This window comes from Ambystoma mexicanum, chromosome 10 (genome assembly GCF_040938575.1).
Source record: "Ambystoma mexicanum isolate Mex_15411 chromosome 10, UKY_AmexF1_1, whole genome shotgun sequence".
Classification (NCBI taxonomy): Eukaryota; Metazoa; Chordata; class Amphibia; order Caudata; family Ambystomatidae; genus Ambystoma; species Ambystoma mexicanum.
The window spans coordinates 1,306,262,398-1,306,282,807 of record NC_090932.1 but is presented as its reverse complement, the minus strand read 5'-3'; the positions used below and the strand labels follow the sequence as shown (position 1 = coordinate 1,306,282,807).

The 20,410-nt window shown below is 45.9% G+C and overlaps 1 protein-coding gene across 1 annotated transcript in view; it reads left to right on the top strand.

The window, feature by feature from the left end:
- Positions 1-14,112: 14,112 nt before the first annotated feature.
- The window catches only part of P2RX2 (purinergic receptor P2X 2), a 380,622-nt gene continuing 374,324 nt past the window's right edge, over positions 14,113-20,410 (top strand). Inside the window, exon 1 of the mRNA XM_069619329.1 lies at positions 14,113-14,341. Coding sequence (XP_069475430.1) covers positions 14,187-14,341 — 155 coding nt within the window. The 5' untranslated portion in view covers positions 14,113-14,186. The remainder of the gene's footprint in view (positions 14,342-20,410) is intronic.

Below are 20,410 nucleotides of genomic sequence, written 5' to 3'. Positions count from 1 at the left end.
AGATAAACTCCTACAACTATAAATGACTTCAGTGGCAAAATGTGTTCCAGAGGTCTCCCCACCAGTGTCCCTTGTGAGTAGGGCTGAGCAATGGCTGCTTCTTTTTATAGTCTGTGGGTTTGTGGCAATGTGGGTTACAGGTTCCCCCCAAACTGGTGTCCTAAGGAAGGAGGAATGCGCCCAGGTTGCTTGCTTGCTGCTTTTTGATAGCCCCTGGCTGTTGGCAATGTGGGTGACACGTTTTCCGAGGTTGGTTTCTCATAGAAGGGAAGTTGTGCCTCAGTTGCCTCTATACTGCTACTTCACAGCCTCTTGGCTGTTGATAATGTGGGTTAAAGATCTCCCCCAATTGATGTCCCATAAAAGGGGTGTTGCACCCTTTTGCTTCTCTGTTACTTCTTCACAGCTTCTTGGCTGTTGGCAATGTGGGTAACAGGTCTCCCCCAATTGGTGTGTCATTAAAGCGGAGCTGCGCCCTCGCTGCCTCTGCACATTAGGTATTCGGTATTCAAACTTGGGTGCAGTCTAACTGACTGGTCGTCTGTGGCCTCTCCGCTGCTTCTGCGACAGACCTTCTGTGTTCCACTGACTCTGCTGCCAGCTCCCGCTTGACTTCAGTGGTCTGCACGGCTGTTCATTGGAGCTCTGACAGCTCTGTAGGGTCTCTGGTTCCACTTCTTCACTGGAGTAGCTCACGCTGTCTTGGGAGCTTGTCTTCCATGCGGCTGGTCTTCCCCTCTTGTAGCCGTCAACAATGCCACTTCCTGTCAGGGTCGGACTGGGACAAAAAATAGGCCCGGACACCCCAAAAAAAGTGGCCCACCCCTTGCCTCAAAAAAGTGGCCCACCCCTCGCCTCACATCCCTTGACCTTGAAGTGATGTCATTTGAGCCCACCCTAAAGTGACATCCCGGCAAGCGATGAAACACGACCTTTCACTCCTTGACAAAACAGGAACTGGCATCAAATAGCATTGTTCCTAAGTACACTATGAAAAATATGATTATGATTTCACTAATGTGATATACATTTCATACAAGAATGGATCACCATGTGTATCATTTATACCTGTCTATATAGATCGATATTGTTAAATTACTGTGAATCCAAGCAGACGTCCAAGGCCAAATGATAATATGTTATTGTTTAGCACTTACGCGTAAGCTTTTTTTTATAGAACAAATATGCATACAATATCACCCAACCTGTGTTGGTACTCATTTATTGACCTAAGAACGATGAAAGGCTGAGATGGCCTTGCTGGGAATCGAACATGCAGATCACACACACATCGCAGCAGCGAGCGCTCAACCCACTGAGCTATTATATAGGCTATAGTAAAATGAACAATTATTCTGTAGTGGATACCATTAAACTGATAACTGAGATTTAACAGCAGACCAGTTAAGTTCATCTGCAGGTCTGGGGCAAAGTTGGCCGCATATAAAGCCTGCATCCATCTACTTTCAGGCTTCAGAGGTTGGCAAAATAGGGAAAGCAGCGCACTCACATGACATCCCACACTCTGAGCACTCGTTACCTCATACATGCAAACAAACATCCTGAACAGCATGCCACGGAGATGGGAAAGATAGACACATTACAACAAAGCATTCATTTTGGCACAATGAAGTCAATGGCCACTTGATGTGCTATAGTCAAATATTTCTACACTGTACAGAAGCTTTTAGGCACAAGTATTTTGTCAAGTGACCAAGGACACGGAGATGGAATGTCTTGTGATGACCGGCAGAAACAAAACATGCTATTACTGCAACTTGCGAAACGCAAAATACATAGTCTGAAATGGATGCTTATTCTACTCTAAAATTGGTTGTTTATCACTAATATCACTAATACATAGTTATCACTAATACAACAGCACAGTCACTCCAGGGGGCACTGTGGCCCCTGGAGTGGAGGCACAGTGACAGCCGGCAGCCCCAGCCCCTCAACTTTGCATGCTGCAGTAGCATGTGAATGATGCATGCATCATAATTTATGATGCACACATCATGCATGCAAATCAATCATCAAAGCAAGGTAACATGTGCCACCTTGCTTTGAAGAATGATGCCGTTGCAGGTGGTTTCTTTTTGTTTTTTTCAATTTTTTTTTTTACAACATTTATTTTTTCCCAAACAGGCCCGGGAGTGGGCAGAAACCAGCCCCCACTCCCCAGGGACGCTTTTGGTACAGCCACGGGCCGAGAGGCAGAGGGGCCAATCTTACCCTGCTTCCTGCTGTGCTCTGTCTGCAGTGCTGCATATCTTCTTGTCCCGCATCGGCATCAGCTGGCGTTCCTTCTGCTTTCACAGCAAACCCCACATTCTGAACTGCTGCTGCTTCTGCTACTCCTTCAGTGTCTTCTCTCAGCTGTATCTTATTCTTGGATTTAAATATCCTGTTCAGGTGCCTCACACTACAACAACTATACAGCTAATTATGTTCAAAGGCACCTATGATCCTCATTGACTCTGAGTCCTTCTTCCTCATCCCAGTACCACAGGCATTATGGACCTTGACGTCCATAATGGATGGCAAAGCAGTTTCATCTATTTGCTCAATTTTACAATAGGCCATCAATGCTCCAGGGGGAACAGGAGAATCCTGAGTGGAAGAAGTGATCAATTTCTCCCAGCATGAGTCTTCCCCCATGTGAACCTCCCACATAGTGCTACCCCGAGGGTCAGGATCAGGTAGCGGCTGCCTTCTCCTAGCCACATGAGAGGAGGCCCATACTGGGTTGTGAGAAACCTGAAGTTGTCTTAGCCTCTAGTCCCCGGAGATCTGTCATCCAGGCGGCCAGAACACGGCCATCACTATTGGATCCAGTTCCTGGGGGTGGACCAGTGGGGGAGGATCACCTGGATGGGGGGGTCTTCAGGGAGTGGACCTGGGAACACCGACGGGTGAGACACGGTTCCCCCTTCCTTATAACACCTTTTCTGTATTTAGAAGCTTTACCCCCCCCCTGGAACCCCCCTCTGACACAAACACTTTCTTACACTGTGAAAGACACCAGACTAACACCAGAGCCGTTTACCTGACATTCCCCAACACAAGGGTCAGGCAGAGTCAGGCAATTGACAATAACTACACACAACTGACAGCCCTTTTCCTTCCCCACAGGAATAAAAGGCAGGGCATGAGAGCACACTTTGAACAAGGACAAACACCCGAGCAAGCATTCCAGGTCAGCAGTTCAAATGGAGAAGGCAGGAGGCGAGACTGGAAAGGACAACAAGGAGGGAAGTGCCCTTGCCCTTTTTGACCCAAACCTGCAAAGCCTCCATGAAAGGAATCATAAGACGGGGAACTACAGCTAACATGTGGTGTAACAGATGTCAACAGTGCATGGGACCCTCCTGCACTGATAACCGAGGCAGGGAGACACGCTTTCTACCATGGTACCGTCCTTGACTCCAGAGACAAGAAACAACAAGGAGTTCAGCCCAGCCGGTGAGTCACAGGGAGAACCGATAGTAAACCGGACAGTGTTGAGCAAAGGTTGGAAACGGCAACATGTTATGAACAAAGAACTTGTGTGCTAATGAACTTTTAAAGCCCAGAGAAAGACCAGCTGCAGAGTGGTCCAGTGCCACGTGGGCATCCATTCGAAATACTTTGGCTGGTCCCCTTGTGAACATTATAGAACCAAGAGGCCATAGGAAAGGCCGGCATAGAGAGTTAAGGTGGTCATACAACGGTGGAGCCAAAATCCCTTGTACAATCAAAAGTCCTTTACCCATTTCCAAAATTTGGACATTGTGAAACAGGCGTTTGCGCCCTGCTGAGGGAAATACTGTGTGAATGGTGAATGTGAAGCCTGACTGGGGGCTAAGGTGAAGCCTGACTGGGGGCTAAGAGAATGCCTGACCGGAGGCTGGGAAAAGCTAAGGGAAGTGAATCCCACAAGGTTCTACAACCAAGTGAACTCTATTAAGCTGGCAAATGTGAACCCATCTGAGGGATGACCGCGAATTAGAGCAAAACGTTACACCCCTTAAACATTGTGTCGACAAGTGTGAACCTGGCTCAGGGATTTCCACAATGAACGATTGTTTAAAATGACATTGAGAGTCTTGAATGTTACAAGTTGCTGATATCTTTAATGAAAGGCTGTAGTGAACCCGACTGAGGGAGGTCAGCGTGACAAAAGGATCAGAGCACGGTTGACGGGGATCCATGTGTGAAGGGGAATCACCCAACGGGAAGATTACTGAAAGGAACTTTTGTTGTTTATAGCACACCAGGCCCTCTGAGGCAAAAGACTTGGTGTAAAAGAGACTTGGCCACAGAAGGCCCTGATGTTTTGGAAACGAACGGTAAACTTGTGCTGGAGAAGCACAGGAGTGTGCTGTGATCGAGAGACCTGCCTTGTCTCGTGGTAAAAAACTTGGGGAAGTGAGACCCCAGTTATACCCTCCTGATTTATCATTTTATGAACACTTCTTTCTTTTCTGGTGAACATTATCCCACACTATTTTGTAATTTAGCTTTAACGATTGGCAATAGGTTTTTTAGTATAGGCCCTTTTTATTTGACAAGACACCACTAGGACTGCCTTATTATTATTTGATGGTTGTAGTTTGCTCCCATCTTAGATTTAGGTTTAGATTCATCACAGACCCTTCCCCTAATGTCACTGCTTTTCACAGAGTTTATTGGGAATCGAGAAAGGAAATCTACATTCCCTTGTTCTTTTCCTTTCCAATGTTTAACAAAAAAGCACTACGACTGTAAATCCAAAAACCAGCGCATGACTCTGGCGTTATTGCCCTTTTTGAAGGCTTAGCCATTTCGGAAAGGCGTGATGTGTAACCATGGGCGTAATTTTAGGGGGGGGGGCAGCAGTGTTTGTCCCCCCAACTTTCATTGCACTCCATTCTGTCCCCATTCATTTGGCTGGGGCACCTTTTCTTCAGATGTCATGTCCCCCCCAACATTTTCAGCAAAGTTACTCCACTGTCTGTAACAAGTCAGAACTTCCTACCCGTTAGATAGTATTTTAAAAATGTCACAGCCCACTAAATAGCAAAGGCTTCAAGTTCAAGAGTCACATCATTTTTCCCTCGAGGAAATAGCTTCCTACTAATATAGAGGATAGGATGTTTGATACCACTATGGCATTGTGAGAGAATGGCCCCTAGACCAGTATGTGATGCATCCGTCTGTAAAATAAATTCTTTGTTGAAGTCCGCCATCTTCAAGACGGGTTCACTACATTGAATATGTTTCAGTTTATCAAAACACACTTGATACTCAGGGCGCCACTTAAGTTCTGGGGTTCTGCATTCCTAAGTTTGTCTGAATGGACGTGATGGATGCAAAGTTAGGAATTAATCGCGTGTAATAGCCAACTAAGCCCAGAACGGCCCTTAGTTCTTTCTTGCTTTAGGGGCTTGGGTTTGTCAACAGCTCTAACCTTTTCAGTTTGGGATTGGACCAACCCTAACCTTTTCAGTTTGGGATTGGACCAACCCATTCCCTACAAAGAAGTCTAGGTATTCCACTGTGGACCTAGCTAGATGACACTTCTTTGGATTAACTGTGATTCTGATTTTATTTTCCTTAGTGCTGGAGTTACCCTATATAAATGGGACATATGTTCCGGGCATGATTTACTCTGGATGATAATATCATCGATATAAGCCCCACAAAAAGAAGCATATGGTCAAAGTACTTGAGCCATCAGTCTTTGGAAGGTGGCCTGAGCCCTTTGTAAATCAAAGAGTAAACCCTTGAACTAAAATATACCCATAGGCGTGGAAAAGACCATTTTTGGTTTATCTGCTGGATTGACTGGATCTTGTCAATACCCTTTGGTCAAATCAATTGTAGAAAGATACACTGCATCTCCCGACCTGTCAATAAGATCATCTATACCAGCATGGGGTAGCTATCGAATTGTGATGCTTCATTAATCTTTCTAAAGTCGATACAGAATCTCCATCTTTTGTCCGGTTTGGCGACTAACACAATAGGGGAGGACCATGGGCTTTGTGATGGCTCAATAAAAGTTCAACATGGCTTCTAACTCTTCTTGAATAATTGTCTTCCTACTCTCAGGGATTTGGTACAACTTTAAATGCACAACCTTTCCTGGAGGAGTATGAATATAATGGTACACTCCTTTAACTCTGCCCAGTTTGGTTCTAAAACGTCAGGGATTTGTTGTAGGAGGTCCATTAAATCCTGTTTTTGATTTTGTGCCAGATCTCGAGAGATTAGCTCGTTAGTGTAATTTGCATCAGTCAATAGACTGGTTAACATTATTGAAGTGTCTTGAATATGGTTCTCTTTCCATTCTTTACAAAGATTAATATGATATATGTGAGTTTTAATCTTTTGATCAGGTTGTGAGACTTGATAATTAGAAGGTCCTGTTTGCTCTATGTCCTCATAAGGCTCATGCCACCTGGAGAGCATTTTGTTTTTAGAGAAAGGGAGTAAAACCAATACTTTTTAACCCACAGAAAAGGATCTTCTCACTGCTTTCTTGTCATAGCATTCTTTCTGATGTTCTTGGGTTTTTCCCATATTAGTCTGTACTATAGCTCAAACCACTGCCATATGTTCCTTCAACCGTTGAGCGGTTTGAGAGAAGGGCAGGGTAGCCCTCTCTCTCTTACCAGTTTTCCCATAACAAATTCAGTACATCCTGTGGTCTCTCCCATACAAAAGCAGCTCAAATGGGGAGAATCCAGGAGAAGACTGAGGTGTTTTCCTAAAGGCTAATAGGGCCTATGGTCTCATAATGTCCCGATTTTTCCCATCTGCTTCTTCTGATTTCTTTAAGATGCATTTTAAGGTTTGATTAATTCTTTCCACCAACCACCAGTTTGGTGATGGTAAATGGAGGTACATAAAGTTTTAATCTGGAGGATCTCCTTAACCTCTGTCATCAGTTTACTCATAAACGTGAATCCCTGATCTGTCAAAATCTCTCTTAGAAATCCAATTCTAGAGAAGAAGGGAAGTAGATGTTTCTAGATCTGTTCTGAGGTATTATTCCATAAAGGAAAAGCCTCAGGATAGCAGGTGGCATAATCTAGGATCCCCAGTATATATCAATTCCCTAGTTTTGCGGTTCCTAGAGGGCCCACTATATCCATCCCTATATGAGAAAAAGGTACATCTAGTGTAGAGGAGGTCCCGAGCGAGGCCTGCACTCCAGTCGCCCATTTTGAAGTACCTGGAACGTTCACACTGAGATATGTGACGTATGATGAGCCAATAAACCAGCAGAGAGCCACAGTAGGGCTCTGCCCAGTGCCTATCAGAAGAATAATACCTATTGAAGCACCGATAATCAGACAACCATGGACAGTAAGGTATCCATTGAGAAAATGCTACCAGCAAATGAAACAAAATGAAGATCTCTTAAGTACTGTCCAGGAAGAAACCAAAAAGTCCTTCATGGAAGACGAATGGTGATGTCACGAGGGCCTGAACTGACGCACCCATAGAAGATATGACGACCCAAGGATGACACAAAGAGACGAAATGGCATACATAAAGATATCGCGAAACTGAAAGAAGAGAACATTGATGAAAGACAAAGGAACTTAAACTGTAAGCAGGATGAAGATATTCAACCCGCTAATGCCTATAAATATGCTTGTAACTGCAAGAAAGCTAAGAAAACAGTGTGGCTTGCTATGCTAAGTAGAAGAATAGAGCGGCAAGCACCATTATACACAATCTACCTCAAAACGAAGCATGTTATATAAGTGCAAGTCCACTTTACACAAAAGCAGAATTAACTCAGGTTACTAGAGGTCAAACAGGACAGGATTTGTATTCCAGCTAAAATGAGAAGAGATGGCTGAATCAAAACTCAGCAGAGGCAATGTGAGCCAGGAAGAGCCAAGGTCAGACCAATAGAAGGAGCGAACAGTAGCTTCACGGAATTGAAACTTAAGAACAGAACAGCCTATCTCAGGAAGGCCGAGATAAGGAGGCCCGGGCAGGTGGCAAGCCGAATAAGAATTAAATGTGCAAATAGAAGGAAAACTAGGCAGATTCGCGGTGTGATCAGCATGTGTCCATCCGAGCAAGAAGAGGCACGGATTCACACCTATGCCTGGCTGTCACCCACACAGAGATATCATAACTTTTCCTGACAAGAAGATACAGTTTCGAGGCTGACCACAGCCAACTAATTGACACATAGTCACTAATGTAATAATTGATGGAAGGGAGGCCGGGTGAATCTTGGGGCATCCTGCACCTGGCTGACCATTCTGCTTGCTGCTAAGTAAAGTAGAGCTTTATGCACGGGGTTGATGCCAACCCAATCACAATGGACCAAATAATCTAGGGTCCTATAGTTAGTAGAAACAATGGGACGTTGTACTTTTAGTGACGTCTACCGTAGGGAAGGGCTTAGACGCCCGCCTGATAGTGTTTATCCAATCCCCGCACTCCGTTACCATATCCAGATATAGCACCTATATTAAAGTTACATTTTTCCAACCAAAAGAATTGCATGTTAACTTTTGAGTGTTACACGTCAGATTGTGATGAGTATTGAGTATAAATGTTATTGTTTGTATAAAGTTTTTGGGAGTTGAAGCGAGACGAGCTATCGCATCACTGTTGATTTCCATGTTTCCCCTTTTTTTTGTACTTGTCTTTAAACAGACTCCCCTTTACCAAACCATTCAGTTGTCCTTATTTATTGGTGTTGGAGCAAGAAAACCTGCAACCCCATCCATCTCAAGGTGTAGCTATCTCGTCTTAAAGTACTGCAGAGCAAAACCCTGACACTATGGACCGGCCTGGGGTCTCTACAGTACACTATAATTGACATGGGCTGTAAGGGAATGGGAGGAGGAATCTGAGTACTGGAATTCTGGCCTGAGGCGCAAGTACTGATAAAGTGTTTAAATCAGCATACATTCCTTGCCAGTAGAATCGGTTCACATTTTCCAACTCAACTAAGTTTTTGCGCTTCCAAAATGTCCTCCTGTTAAATGAGAATGAGCACTCTCTAGAAAAATATTCTTATGGCTTTTAGGTACCATAATCTGCGACCTAGGGATACCCTCCAGTCCAACATCTCCCCTATACAATAGTCCAGTTTTTAGGAAAATAAAAGGGCCAGTCTTTTCCCTTCCTTCCTCTTCTGGCATTCCCTGAAGAAATGGCTCTGTTAGCAAGGGATAATTTTTTTGAGCAAAAGCGAAATCTGGCATAATCTCAGCCTATTCATCGACAGTGGGGATAGGTTTTATAACTAGTTCAGGAGGAAGTTATAGATATGCTTCTCCTAAACCCTGTGACCCTCTCTCCATTTCATTACTGTTCTCAGTTTCTTTGGGTTTTGGAAACAGCCTTTTCTAATATTCCTTTGGCTATTCTCTCCCCTGCTTTAATGGTAAGTCTTTTTCCCGTTATTTTGCATCAGTACTTTGACATCCTCACTATAGTCGGGGTCAACCATTCCAGCCAACACACCTAGGCCGTAGCGCCAGGCCAGGCCTGACTTAGAGGCAAGTCTGATGTAAGTGCCAGGGGGGAACAGGAACCAAGTCTGTGGATATCAACTCTCTGTCTCCAGGTTGAAGTAATTCGCCTCTGCTACTATATATATATCAAACCATATAGATTGTTTGGTAGCAATGGTAGGATCAGAAGCTCTTTTACTAAGTTTCTCAAATGTAAGGGTACCCCCAATATGTATCAATTGAATCTGATCCCATTGCTGACACCATATGTGTGGGGTCAGAAATGTGAGACGGACACACAGGTATATCTTTCTCAATATTTGTCATTTATTAAAGTAAAAGGTGTGAGATAAATGCCTATCTTTCCCTATCCTTACGAGTATGTCCCTACCTAACAAACTAAAACTAAAGAAAGACCTAGTGTCCAAAAAGTCTATGACCCTCACACTAATACATTCAACAAAACGATACCAGGAATATTGAGTTGAGTTCAATTCCACAAACACAAACAGGATGAAAGTTCAAATTTATATAATGAACAAGTACTCATTGTGACCAGGGTTGGACTCTCTTCCCCTGAATCAATGCAGAAGTATTTGTGATAAAGTTCTGATTCAACAAAGTTCTATTCTGTTCAACACAAAATGTATTTTCCCTTCACTGTGTCCTTCCACCTGTCAAAGTAAAGGTCTCTTTCACAAACACATCTTGGAAAATCAAAACAGTTGTTATCCTCCACAGTATCCTTCTTGATAAGATAAATGTCTCTCTTTCAAAACACAAGATCATAAACCAAAGCAATTGTTTTCTTCAGGATTCAAAACCAAATATTAGCACCTCGCAGTTATTCTTCAATTGGAATGATTTTGTCAGTATAGAACAGCAACTACCTAACAACCTTTGATGGCACCACAGTATGTCAAAATGATAATTAGCGTTAACAAGTTCTTTCCACCTCACCTTTCTGCCACAACACTTCTTCAAAATATCTTCTTCTTTCCTGGAATACTCACCTGCCAGGACTAACTACTAATGGTCCCTTTTCTGGTTCACTTTCCCGCCAGGAACATAAACTCGTACAACTACAAGTGATTTCAATGGCAATAATTGTTCCAGAGTTCTCCCCACCAGTATCCCTTGTGAGGAGGATTGAACAATGGCTACCTCTTTTTATAGTCTGTGGGTTCGTGGCAATGTGGTTTACAGGTTCCGCCAAGCTGGTGTCCCAAGGAAGCAGGATTGCACTCAGTTTGCCTCCTTGCTGCTTTTTGATAGCCGCTTGGCTGTTGGCAATGTGGGTGACAAGTTTCCCCAGGTTGGCATATCATGGAAGGTAAGTTGTGCCTCAGTTACCTTTTTACTGCTGCTTCACAGCTTCTTAGCTGTTGATAATGCGGGTTACAGGTCTCCCGCAATTAATGTCCCATAAAAGGGGAGTTGTGCCCTTTTCACTTCTCTCCTTCTTCTTCACAGCCTCTTCGCTGTTGCCAATGAGGGTTACAGGTCTCCTGCAATTGGTGCCCCATAAAAGGTGAGTTGCGCCCTTGCTGCCTCTGCACTTTAAGTATTCGGTATTCAAACATATTGGGTATGGCCCAATGTCCTGCTTGGAGCACCCCAGGATCACCTTTAGTATTAGCCAGCTCTCTGGTCTTCTGTGGCATCTCTGCTGCTTCTGCGATGGACCTTCTGTGTTTCACTGCCTCTGCTGCCAGCTCCCACTTGACTTCAGCAGCGTGCATGGCTGTTCGTTGGAGCACTACTTCCACTTCTTCATCAGAGCAGCTCACGTTGTGTTGGGAGCTCATCTCCCATTTGGCTGGGCTCCCTTACTGTAGCCGTCAACAACACTGCTTCCTGCTGCCCTCTCCCTGCAATGATGCACGCCTTCTCGTCCTGTGTCGGCTTCAGCTGGCGTTCCTTTTGCTTTCACGGCAAACACTGCATTCTGAACTTCTGCTGCTTCTGCTACTCCTTCATCGTCTTCTTTCAGCTATATCTTATTCTTGGATTTAAATGTCCCGCGTAGGTGCCTCACACTACAACAGCTAGACCGCTCATTATGTTCAATGTCACTTTCAATCCTCATTGACTCTGAGTCATTCTTCCTCATCCCAGTACCACATGCATTAAGGGTCTTGAAGTCCATAATGGATTGCACAGCAGTTTCATTGATTTGCTTAATTTTATAATGGGTCATCGATGCTCCAGGGGGAACAGGAGAATCCCGAGGGAAAGATGTCACCAATTTCTCATGGCATGAGTCTTCCCCCATGTGATCCTCCGACATAGTACCACCCCCACAGTCAGGATCAGGTAGCAACTGTCTTCACCTGGCCACATGAGAGAAGGGCCCATACCAGGCTCTCTGTGTTGATCTCACTAGATTCCTCACAATGTGCTGCGGCCTTGTCTCTTGCCTACAAAATGCATGTGAGGTTCTTAGGGCATGTGCCTTCTCCTACAGAATGCATGAGGGGTTTGTAGTGCTTTCACCTGGTCCTAGGCCTAAAGAATACACTTGCACTTTAGCCTTCTCCTACGCCTACTAAATGAAGATGGGGTTCTTAGTGTTCTGGCCTTCTCCTACACCTTGTAAATGCACATGGTGTCCTTAGGACTTTAACCTTCGCCTACGTCTACATAGGTGCATATGGGGTTGTCATTTAATCAATCTTTTCCTAAGCCTAGTGAATGTAAGTGGCATTTTGGGTGTTTGGCAAAACAAAAGAGGTGATGGTTGGAAGGTTTAGAATAAATCTTAACGTCTGGCATTCCTGTGGGCAACCCTCCAGACCATTGTTATTCGCCTGTGGTCTGGGGCTTGCCGGGGGCAGATGCCGGTAGGCTCCTAAAATTGTGGCTGAGATGGGGCCCTGCCGGGGCTCCCTAAAGTCCCCTGCTAACCCTAATCCACTAGGCCGCTAGAAGCAAAGGCTTTTTTTCTAATGCCTGAAGCGCTCGTGTATAAGCGAGAGCTTCAGGCTTTAGAAAAAACCCTCACCTTTTCATTGTGTTGCCGACCCCACGCAAGACACCCCTTTCATTAGAAATACAGCGATCATCGCCCTTGCACTCCAGATGAGACGGTGATGATCAATGAAAATGGGTGTCTGGTAGGGGGGCAGCGTTGCCATTAAGAGGAACACTTACCTTACTTGAATGCTCCCTGTTGGACCATGGCTCTTGCAGAATCATCATTCAGGTGAGGTATGTGTTGCCTATTAATTGCGGTGCTGACCCCCTTCCAAGCCATGCCCCTTTTCAGCCCCGACCCCCTAAGAGCCCCAACACGATTTTGCAGGCCACTTAAAGCACTGTGGGCCTCATCAGAAGTTTGGTGGTAACCCTTAAAAGTGGCGGTAACCGAATTAGCACTGACAATATCTCTCCGCCTTATCACGAGCCGGCGCAAATACCGCCGACTGTAAAATCAGCCAGCACTATCACAGCTGGCCACACGCTGGCCACACACAGATTGCAGATAGTCGACCCAGCATGCCCCATGCACCAGAGCAGTACACCCACACAGGACTACCAACATATCGGCATCACATGTCACCGGCAGATACAGCACGTAACACCAGCCTGTAGGCGACAGTGCGAATGTGAATTGAAAATCATGCATCATACGTTTGACACTGAATGCACGGACATAGGACAGACACATTCCACGGAATGATGCTGCATATACCTCAGGAAGATATCCATTTCCATGATACTGCAAAACTCTCCCCGCCCCCACATTACACAGTGTCTAATGGCCGTGTCTCTCCCCATGCAAGTGACTCCGGATATCCACAGCTGCCTTGGCTTATGACCCCTGTGTGGGATCCCCAAACACTGCAAGAGAGAGCATACAACCACTCACACAGCAGGACCCGCATATGCATTGAGCGCACCTTTGGCCTGTTGAAGGTGCGTTTCCGCTGCCTTGATCGCACTGGGTGGGCACAGACGTACGCCCCTGAAAAAGTTGGCCGAATTGTGCTACTGTGTTGCAAGTTGCACAATATTTGCATGCAGCAAAATGTACTGCTGCTCCCAATGTGGACATGCCACCGCCAGAGGATGAGGCTGCTGATCGTGATGCCAATGCTTGTTCAAAAATATGTTGGATTCCAGACACTGCTGTTAAATGTATACTTCCAAACGCTATCCTATAAACAGAGTGTGCAGTTAACACAACAAATGCACCATTTTGTTTAACAGAAATCTCTGCCCCGTTCCTCCTATGCGCATGTTTCTCTCACTCATCCCGAGCGCTTTCCTCCAGTCTTTAATGTCACAGGACTCCTGGCTCCGTCACTGGCTGGCTACCTGACTTCTTTATGTGGGGTAGTGAGACGCTCAAACATCGCCAAGACGCCAACAATTACGGTACCCAATGGACACGTTTCTCGTGTACTTTGTTGAGAAGGCTCCCGCTACAAATTCGTCGAAACGGGCGTTTAATGAGCCGTCACGAAATGTCGAAGCAAGGCTCATATACTTTACCTTGAACACACGTTAAACGTCTCAGTAAAGCAGTTTGCAGAGTGCTGTTCCGCCATAGCCCTCAGGGAGGCGCCGGAGTACCAGAAACGAGTCGCTACCGCCCCTCTTTTTCCGGAGCAGTTCCCTAGCAATTAGCGCAGTTCGTCTCCAGCAGCGCAGCGCGAGGCGAGGTACGACTCCTGCTCCCGCAGCGGCCGGGACAGTGCGATAGCAGCGGAGCCCTCTGCGTTCACCATGGGTCCGGGGATGGCCGCGTTACAAAGACCCTGCCTGAAATGTTTCTGGCAGTTCTGGGACTACGAGACCCCAAAGATGATCGTGGTGAAGAACCGCAACCTTGGCACCATCTACAGGCTGGTCCAGCTGCTCATCCTGCTCTACTTTATCTGGTAGGACCGGGCACGGGGGCATGGGATGGGGCACAGATGAGGTGTAGCGCCTAGAGGGGAAAGGGAAGGGGACCAGAGGGAAAGACAGGAGAGAACGGCCGGGGAGGGAAAGAAGCAGAGATGTGATCAGGGGAGACGGGAAGAGGAAAGGCGAGTGGGAGAGAGGATGGGTGAACGAGGGGAGGGCAAAGTAAGGGGGTACGAGGAGATGAGGGTGCCAAGAGACGGGGTGAGGAAAGACGAAAAAGAACGGGAGTGGAAAAGAAGAGTAGAGCTGAGGAAAGGACAGGAGCAGAGAGGATTGGTGGAGAGGAGATATGAGGAAAGAAGAGAGGAAAGGAAATGAGAGGAGATCATGAGGGCGCAAAGACACGGCACGGGGAGTAGTGAGTTACTGAGGGGAGGGAAAAACTACCAAGTGAGGAGAGGAGCGGGGGTGGGGGGAAAGAGAGGTGAGGAAAGGATGGAAGCAGAGAGAAGTGAAGAGAGCAGACGAGTAGAGAGGAGAGGGTAGGAGAGGAATAGGGAAAGGAAGGTGTGAAGACGAGTGGGAGGAGGGCAGGGAGCAATAGAGGGTGAAAGTAAATAGAGAGGAGAAGGAGAGCAGAGAGAGAGAAAAGATGGAGAACGGAGAGACGAGAACGGAAGTAACTGGTAACTGACGAGGGAGAAAAGAGTAAATGATGGATAAAAATAGAAGTAAAGAAGAAAACATGGGAGAATGAAATAATCAGTGAAGAAGAGGGGACAAAGTAGGGGGTGAAGATAAAAAGGGGGTTAGATGAGGATCAAAGGGTCCCGAAGGAAAGAATGAATAGAAGCAGAAAGGAGGAGGGGGTGAAACGATAAGCGAGTGGAGTTCAAAAGAGAGGAGAGAAGCAAGTAAGTAGAGGGAATAGAAAAACAGAACTGCAAAGGGGAGAAGGAGTGCAGAAAGAAAAGACAACAAATAATGAGAAAAGAGAAGAGACATGGGGAGACGAGGTGAGTGGAGCAGTGGCACAGAGAAGATGAAGAGGAAAAGGGAGAGCGACAACAAAGAGCGTGATACCGCAGGACAAAAAAAGAGAGAAGCGGGGGGGAAAAAGAGAAGCCAGCTGACAAACATATAGGACGAGAGGAGAGCGAGGGAATGGGAATGCAAGCAAAGGGGGCCACGAGGGGAGTGAAAAGGATGGGGAGGAGGAGGAGAAGTCTAAAAGAGGAGAAAGAATAAAGGGCGAGGAGCAGAGTGGCGGGAAAGCACCTTGAAGCTGCCTACATATGTGCCTCGGTCATTATATAAAACAATGTAGCATTGATCAGGCACGCGCGAGCGCGCGCGAGCGGAATCCCCCTTTGGTGTTTAAGTGGCATGCGCTGCTATTACGCGACTCATGGCAGGTGATAGTGATGACTGAAGAAAATCTGTCATGAGTAGGTTAAACAAGAAACCAGGCAACAAGCACTGAACCCACTGAGCAATGGTAGATACTGGGCAGTAGCAACAGAGAGTTCGTAAGGAAGGTAGACAGAAGAAGGGTGGTGGCGTGGCAAGGGGAGGAGGGGAGAGGGGAGATAGTAGAGATGGATATGGGAGAGGACAGGAGGGGTGAGAGGGAGGGAAACACAGGAGGTGGGCGGGAAGAAGTGTGGAGTTATAAGGAGAAGCGGCTGAGATAGGAACTGCGGGAAAGATGAGAGTAGATGCAACGTGAGGAGTAAAGCGAGAAAAGGGAGAGCGAAAGAATGGAGTGGAGCTAAAGTGACGAGAAAAAGATACAGGGAAGAGATCAGGCAGAACAAAGGAGACTGAGGGTTTCAGGACAAAACAGAAGAGTTAGAAATACAAAAAGAGGGGGAAGAGAAAGCATATAAGAATGAGAGGGAATAATGATGAGAGGGAGTGAGGAAAGAAGGGGAGGAGTCGAAAAGAGAAATTGAACAAGAGGAGGGTGAGATGAGGGGACCACAAAGAAAATGTAAGAGGTTAGAGGGAAAGAGGTGGTGAGAGCGAGTAAGTCGCGATGGAGACAGAGGGAGATGAGAGACTAAGAGGAGATTGGATGGGAGACTCTGAGAGAAACAAAAAGCAAGACTGGCAAGGAAGGGAGCGTGAGAAAGGACGATGATAGGGATGCGGACGGGAGAGATAAAGAGGGGGTAATGTGAGAGATCCCTAGACGAACACAAAGCAAGGAAAAAAAGAGAGAGAGAGAGAGAGAGAGAGAGAAAGAGAGAGAGAGAGAGAAAAAGAGAGAGAAAGAGAGAGGGAGAGAGAGAGAGAGAGAGAGAGAGAGAGAGAGAGAGAGAGAGAGAGAGAGAGAGAGAGAGAGAGAGAGAGAGAGAGAGAGAGAGAGAGAGAGAGAGAGAGAGAGAGAGAGAGAGAGAGAGAGAGAGAGAGAGAGAGAGAGAGAGAGAGAGAGAGAGAGAGAGAGAGAGAGAGAGAGAGAGAGAGAGAGAGAGAGAGAGAGAGAGAGAGAGAGAGAGAGAGAGAGAGGAGAGAGAGAGAGAGAGAGGAAGAGAGAGAGAGAGAGGAGAGAAGAAATACTGGAAGTTAGAAACAGCGAAACAGAAAAGGGAGAAAAGAAAGAGGGGGGCAGGGGGATACGGACATCGTATGCCAGATTGACTAGTGCATTCTAAGAACAGCCCAGGTACATTGGCAAAGGAATTGGACTTTTGGATATATTGGAATGCTGCTTAAAATGGGTTACTGCTGAATACAGGAGATAGTCTTCCGTGTTGTGTGGGTGGGACACAGAGTGCATGGCTGTAGACCCTGCCCACAGAGTAACAACGTTTTACTGCTAAAGGCTTTGGTTCATTGTTCGTGTGTCTGGGTGGTATAGAAAGTGCATAGCCACAGGTCCGGAACTTTATCCTTGTGCACCATGAACATGTGCCAAACAAGGCGTTTGGTCCATTTGAGAAGTGGAGGTTATGTATGGTTTGTGCCCAGGGCTAGAAATGGGGCAAATGGTATTTGATTCCAGAAGGAAGTTGGGTGGCCAGAGCGACTGGGCAGCACTGGAGTCATGGCAGACCAGTGACAGGCCTGTAACACGTATACAATAAAGCACAGAGCAAAGGGAACGTAACATTACGCTTTATAGTGATGACTTGAAGCATGCAAAAATCACATACTATTACTACCTGCCAATGTGTGCACCGTTATAAGGATGTTGGGCACAAAGAGTATGATTGTAGCTTTGTTTTCCAAATGGAAGCGTAAACTTACCAGCATGCAAAGCATTGCAAGTGTAAACTAATGGAGAGCTTTTAAACATGATATCAAGAGGGAAAGAAATGCATCAAACAAGATCTCCTGCTTCTTGCCCTTGTTTTTCACATCATGTTGCTTCATGTACCCCTCCTCTTTCTAATCACCCACCCACCGCACCTCTTAAGGGTCAATCGCGTCTCCAAACCACCACTCACTGCTGTATTTGCAGCCATTAAGTTAATTGCATGTGATTGCAAAACAAAGACAAGCTATAGCAGAGCCCTTCCGAGATGGAGGGTCACCTCGAGACTGGGGAACACCTGATCACTGTGAGTGCAGGGTGGGCTTTTCATAATTTCCCTTAACTTGGAATCTAGTGTCACAATTGTTGCTTGTTTCTGAATATGGAGAAACCAGCACCAATTCCAGCACTACCTGTGCCCGCCCCACTTGTGCACCAAACACGGTCCCAATGACATACACGGAAACCCCTTTAGTTGATTGAAAGTCAAGATAATGGACGAACCAACCGCTATAATACATTGCCTTCAAAGGACTCTGCTTGGTATTCAAAGTCACCCACCTCAAAACCTCATCTTACCTTCGTGACAAACTCACACCCAAAAGCCACACAAACACCAGACAAGCCAGCCAACACCTTCCACACATTCCACTCTGCAAACTCGCATGCACACAAACAGGCATTTACCCCCTGGGCACCCAGGGCATGGAACCTCCCTACCTCTCCACATATACACTGCATTCTCCATCACCACTTTCAGAAAGAGCCTCAACACATACCTGTTTGTCTATCCTAATCTTTACTATCCTTTCCTGAAAACATTTTGTAACTTTTTTTTCAACTCCCACCTTTTCAAACTTTGAACCTTGTAAGGCGCTCCAAGACTCTAAGGGTAGGGCAAGCGCTAAACAAAATTTCAAATGAAATAAAAATATAATAAAAGGCAGTCTACAAATTCATTGACAACTGATCTGTGCAACTGATGTCATGCCTAGGATTCAAAATCATAAAACCTCCGACATTGGGCAGTGATGTTCACATACAAAAACATATTTACCAGATTCACTGCTAATGATACCGCATATGACATCACTGATAAGATTACAAATGGTACTGTAGTTGCCTGGAAGACCTCAACGGGACTGCAGCCATCATGGGCCACCACTGTGCTTGAAAGTGGTTGTCAGCGATAGTGTCGTTCGAGATCTCGCCCGTGACGTGCTAGCTACTCGATGCACCCTTGTTGAAGGTCAAACCAGTGGCTTGAAGTGTCACTGCTGTGGGCGGTTGTGTGGGCAGTTCGGAGGCACCATACAGCATCTGGAGATGTAAACGGATGGTACACTGTATAGTCTTAGCCAAGTTACTTATAACTTAAATCTTATTTTGTATAGTACCCAGCGAGGGCGTGTGCCTCAGAACGCGGGCGTTACCAGATGGTAATCCCGCCGCCCTGAGCCTTCTCAGGGTTGGCGGCTGCAATTTCACCTCGCGAGGTATGAGGTAAATGCTTCAAACCCACCCCTATATATAATCGACCAAAGGAAGGAATAAACAAACTCTAAATGACAACATCAGTGTACCCTCAGATAACAGTATCTTTGTGCAACCACTTAACAAATATGGGCTGCGTACTGTGTAATCAATAGCAAACCAGATATTTCCTGAACTTTCATTTTTTATTAAATTTTTCTCATTCCAGCACAGGTAACAAAAACATTAAAAAACATGTATACACAACATATCAGCATACAATAATAAAATAATTAAATAATTCCACCTCACAAAATCAAAGTCCAAAATACTTGATGAAAAAACAACAGTGGCAACTTAATTTCTCTTATTCCCCACTGTGTTGACAAAGCCCACCCCTGCCCACATTTTCTTTCTTCCACACTTACCTTCTTTTCTGGAGCGGGCACCTTGGAAACACTTCCATCTCCATGGTGTCCGCTCCCGAACAGCAACAGGCTGCCATGGAAAGGGAGAAGGGACTATGTGTAGTCCCTTCTCCCTTTCCATGGTGGCCATTTTGTTTGTTTACTTTTTTATTGTTTTCAATGGCAGCCATAGAAAGAGAAAATTGACTTTGTTTTCCCTTCCCCAACGTTCATTTTTTAACTTTCTTTTTCTGTTGCAAAACCCTGCAGTGTTTGGAAAAGAAAAAATGCTTTTAGCACCCCATTCTTATGGGCCAAGGTACTAATAGCAGTAAGCCCCTCGCAGGGGGAGGGGCATTGCCACTTCAGACAATGCCCTGGGTCCTTCGTTAAGGCCCTCGCTTAACTCGGGCCTGTAACTATGGGCCCCGGGGCATTACCTGAAGTGGTAATGCTCGCCCTGCTCACAACGTATTGCTTAATTAACATCCATAGATATAAAAACGAATGGCAAGGAGGTTGGCCCAAACCCAAGTTTCCGTACTGCAGGGCTGTGCAACCTTTAAGTCATACGATGTTTTGAACTACAACTCATATTAGCTGTAGCTAGCATAGCCAATGATAGGGGATCATAGGAGACATAGTTCAAAACATCTGGAGAGACATTTTGCAGACTACTGAAGTCTGGAATATATCCAATGGGTGTGAGCAGGTAAAGACTACATATGTCTCACAAGGAACAGGTTCTCTTTCTCTAGCTGTCCAGTTCAGTGGAAGCAGCTCTTCCACCTTAGCACGGCAAACGAGGGGCTGGCCCCTGAGTTCAGCCAGGAGGATCTTCAAGAACTTGCAAGAGCTTCTTGTGGAAAAGTTGGACATGGACTAGGCTTTGCAGTGCAGCAAACCTCCCCTCCTCAGGAGGAGCCACAGTAACAGAGCAACTAGGTCGTGGCACCATGCCC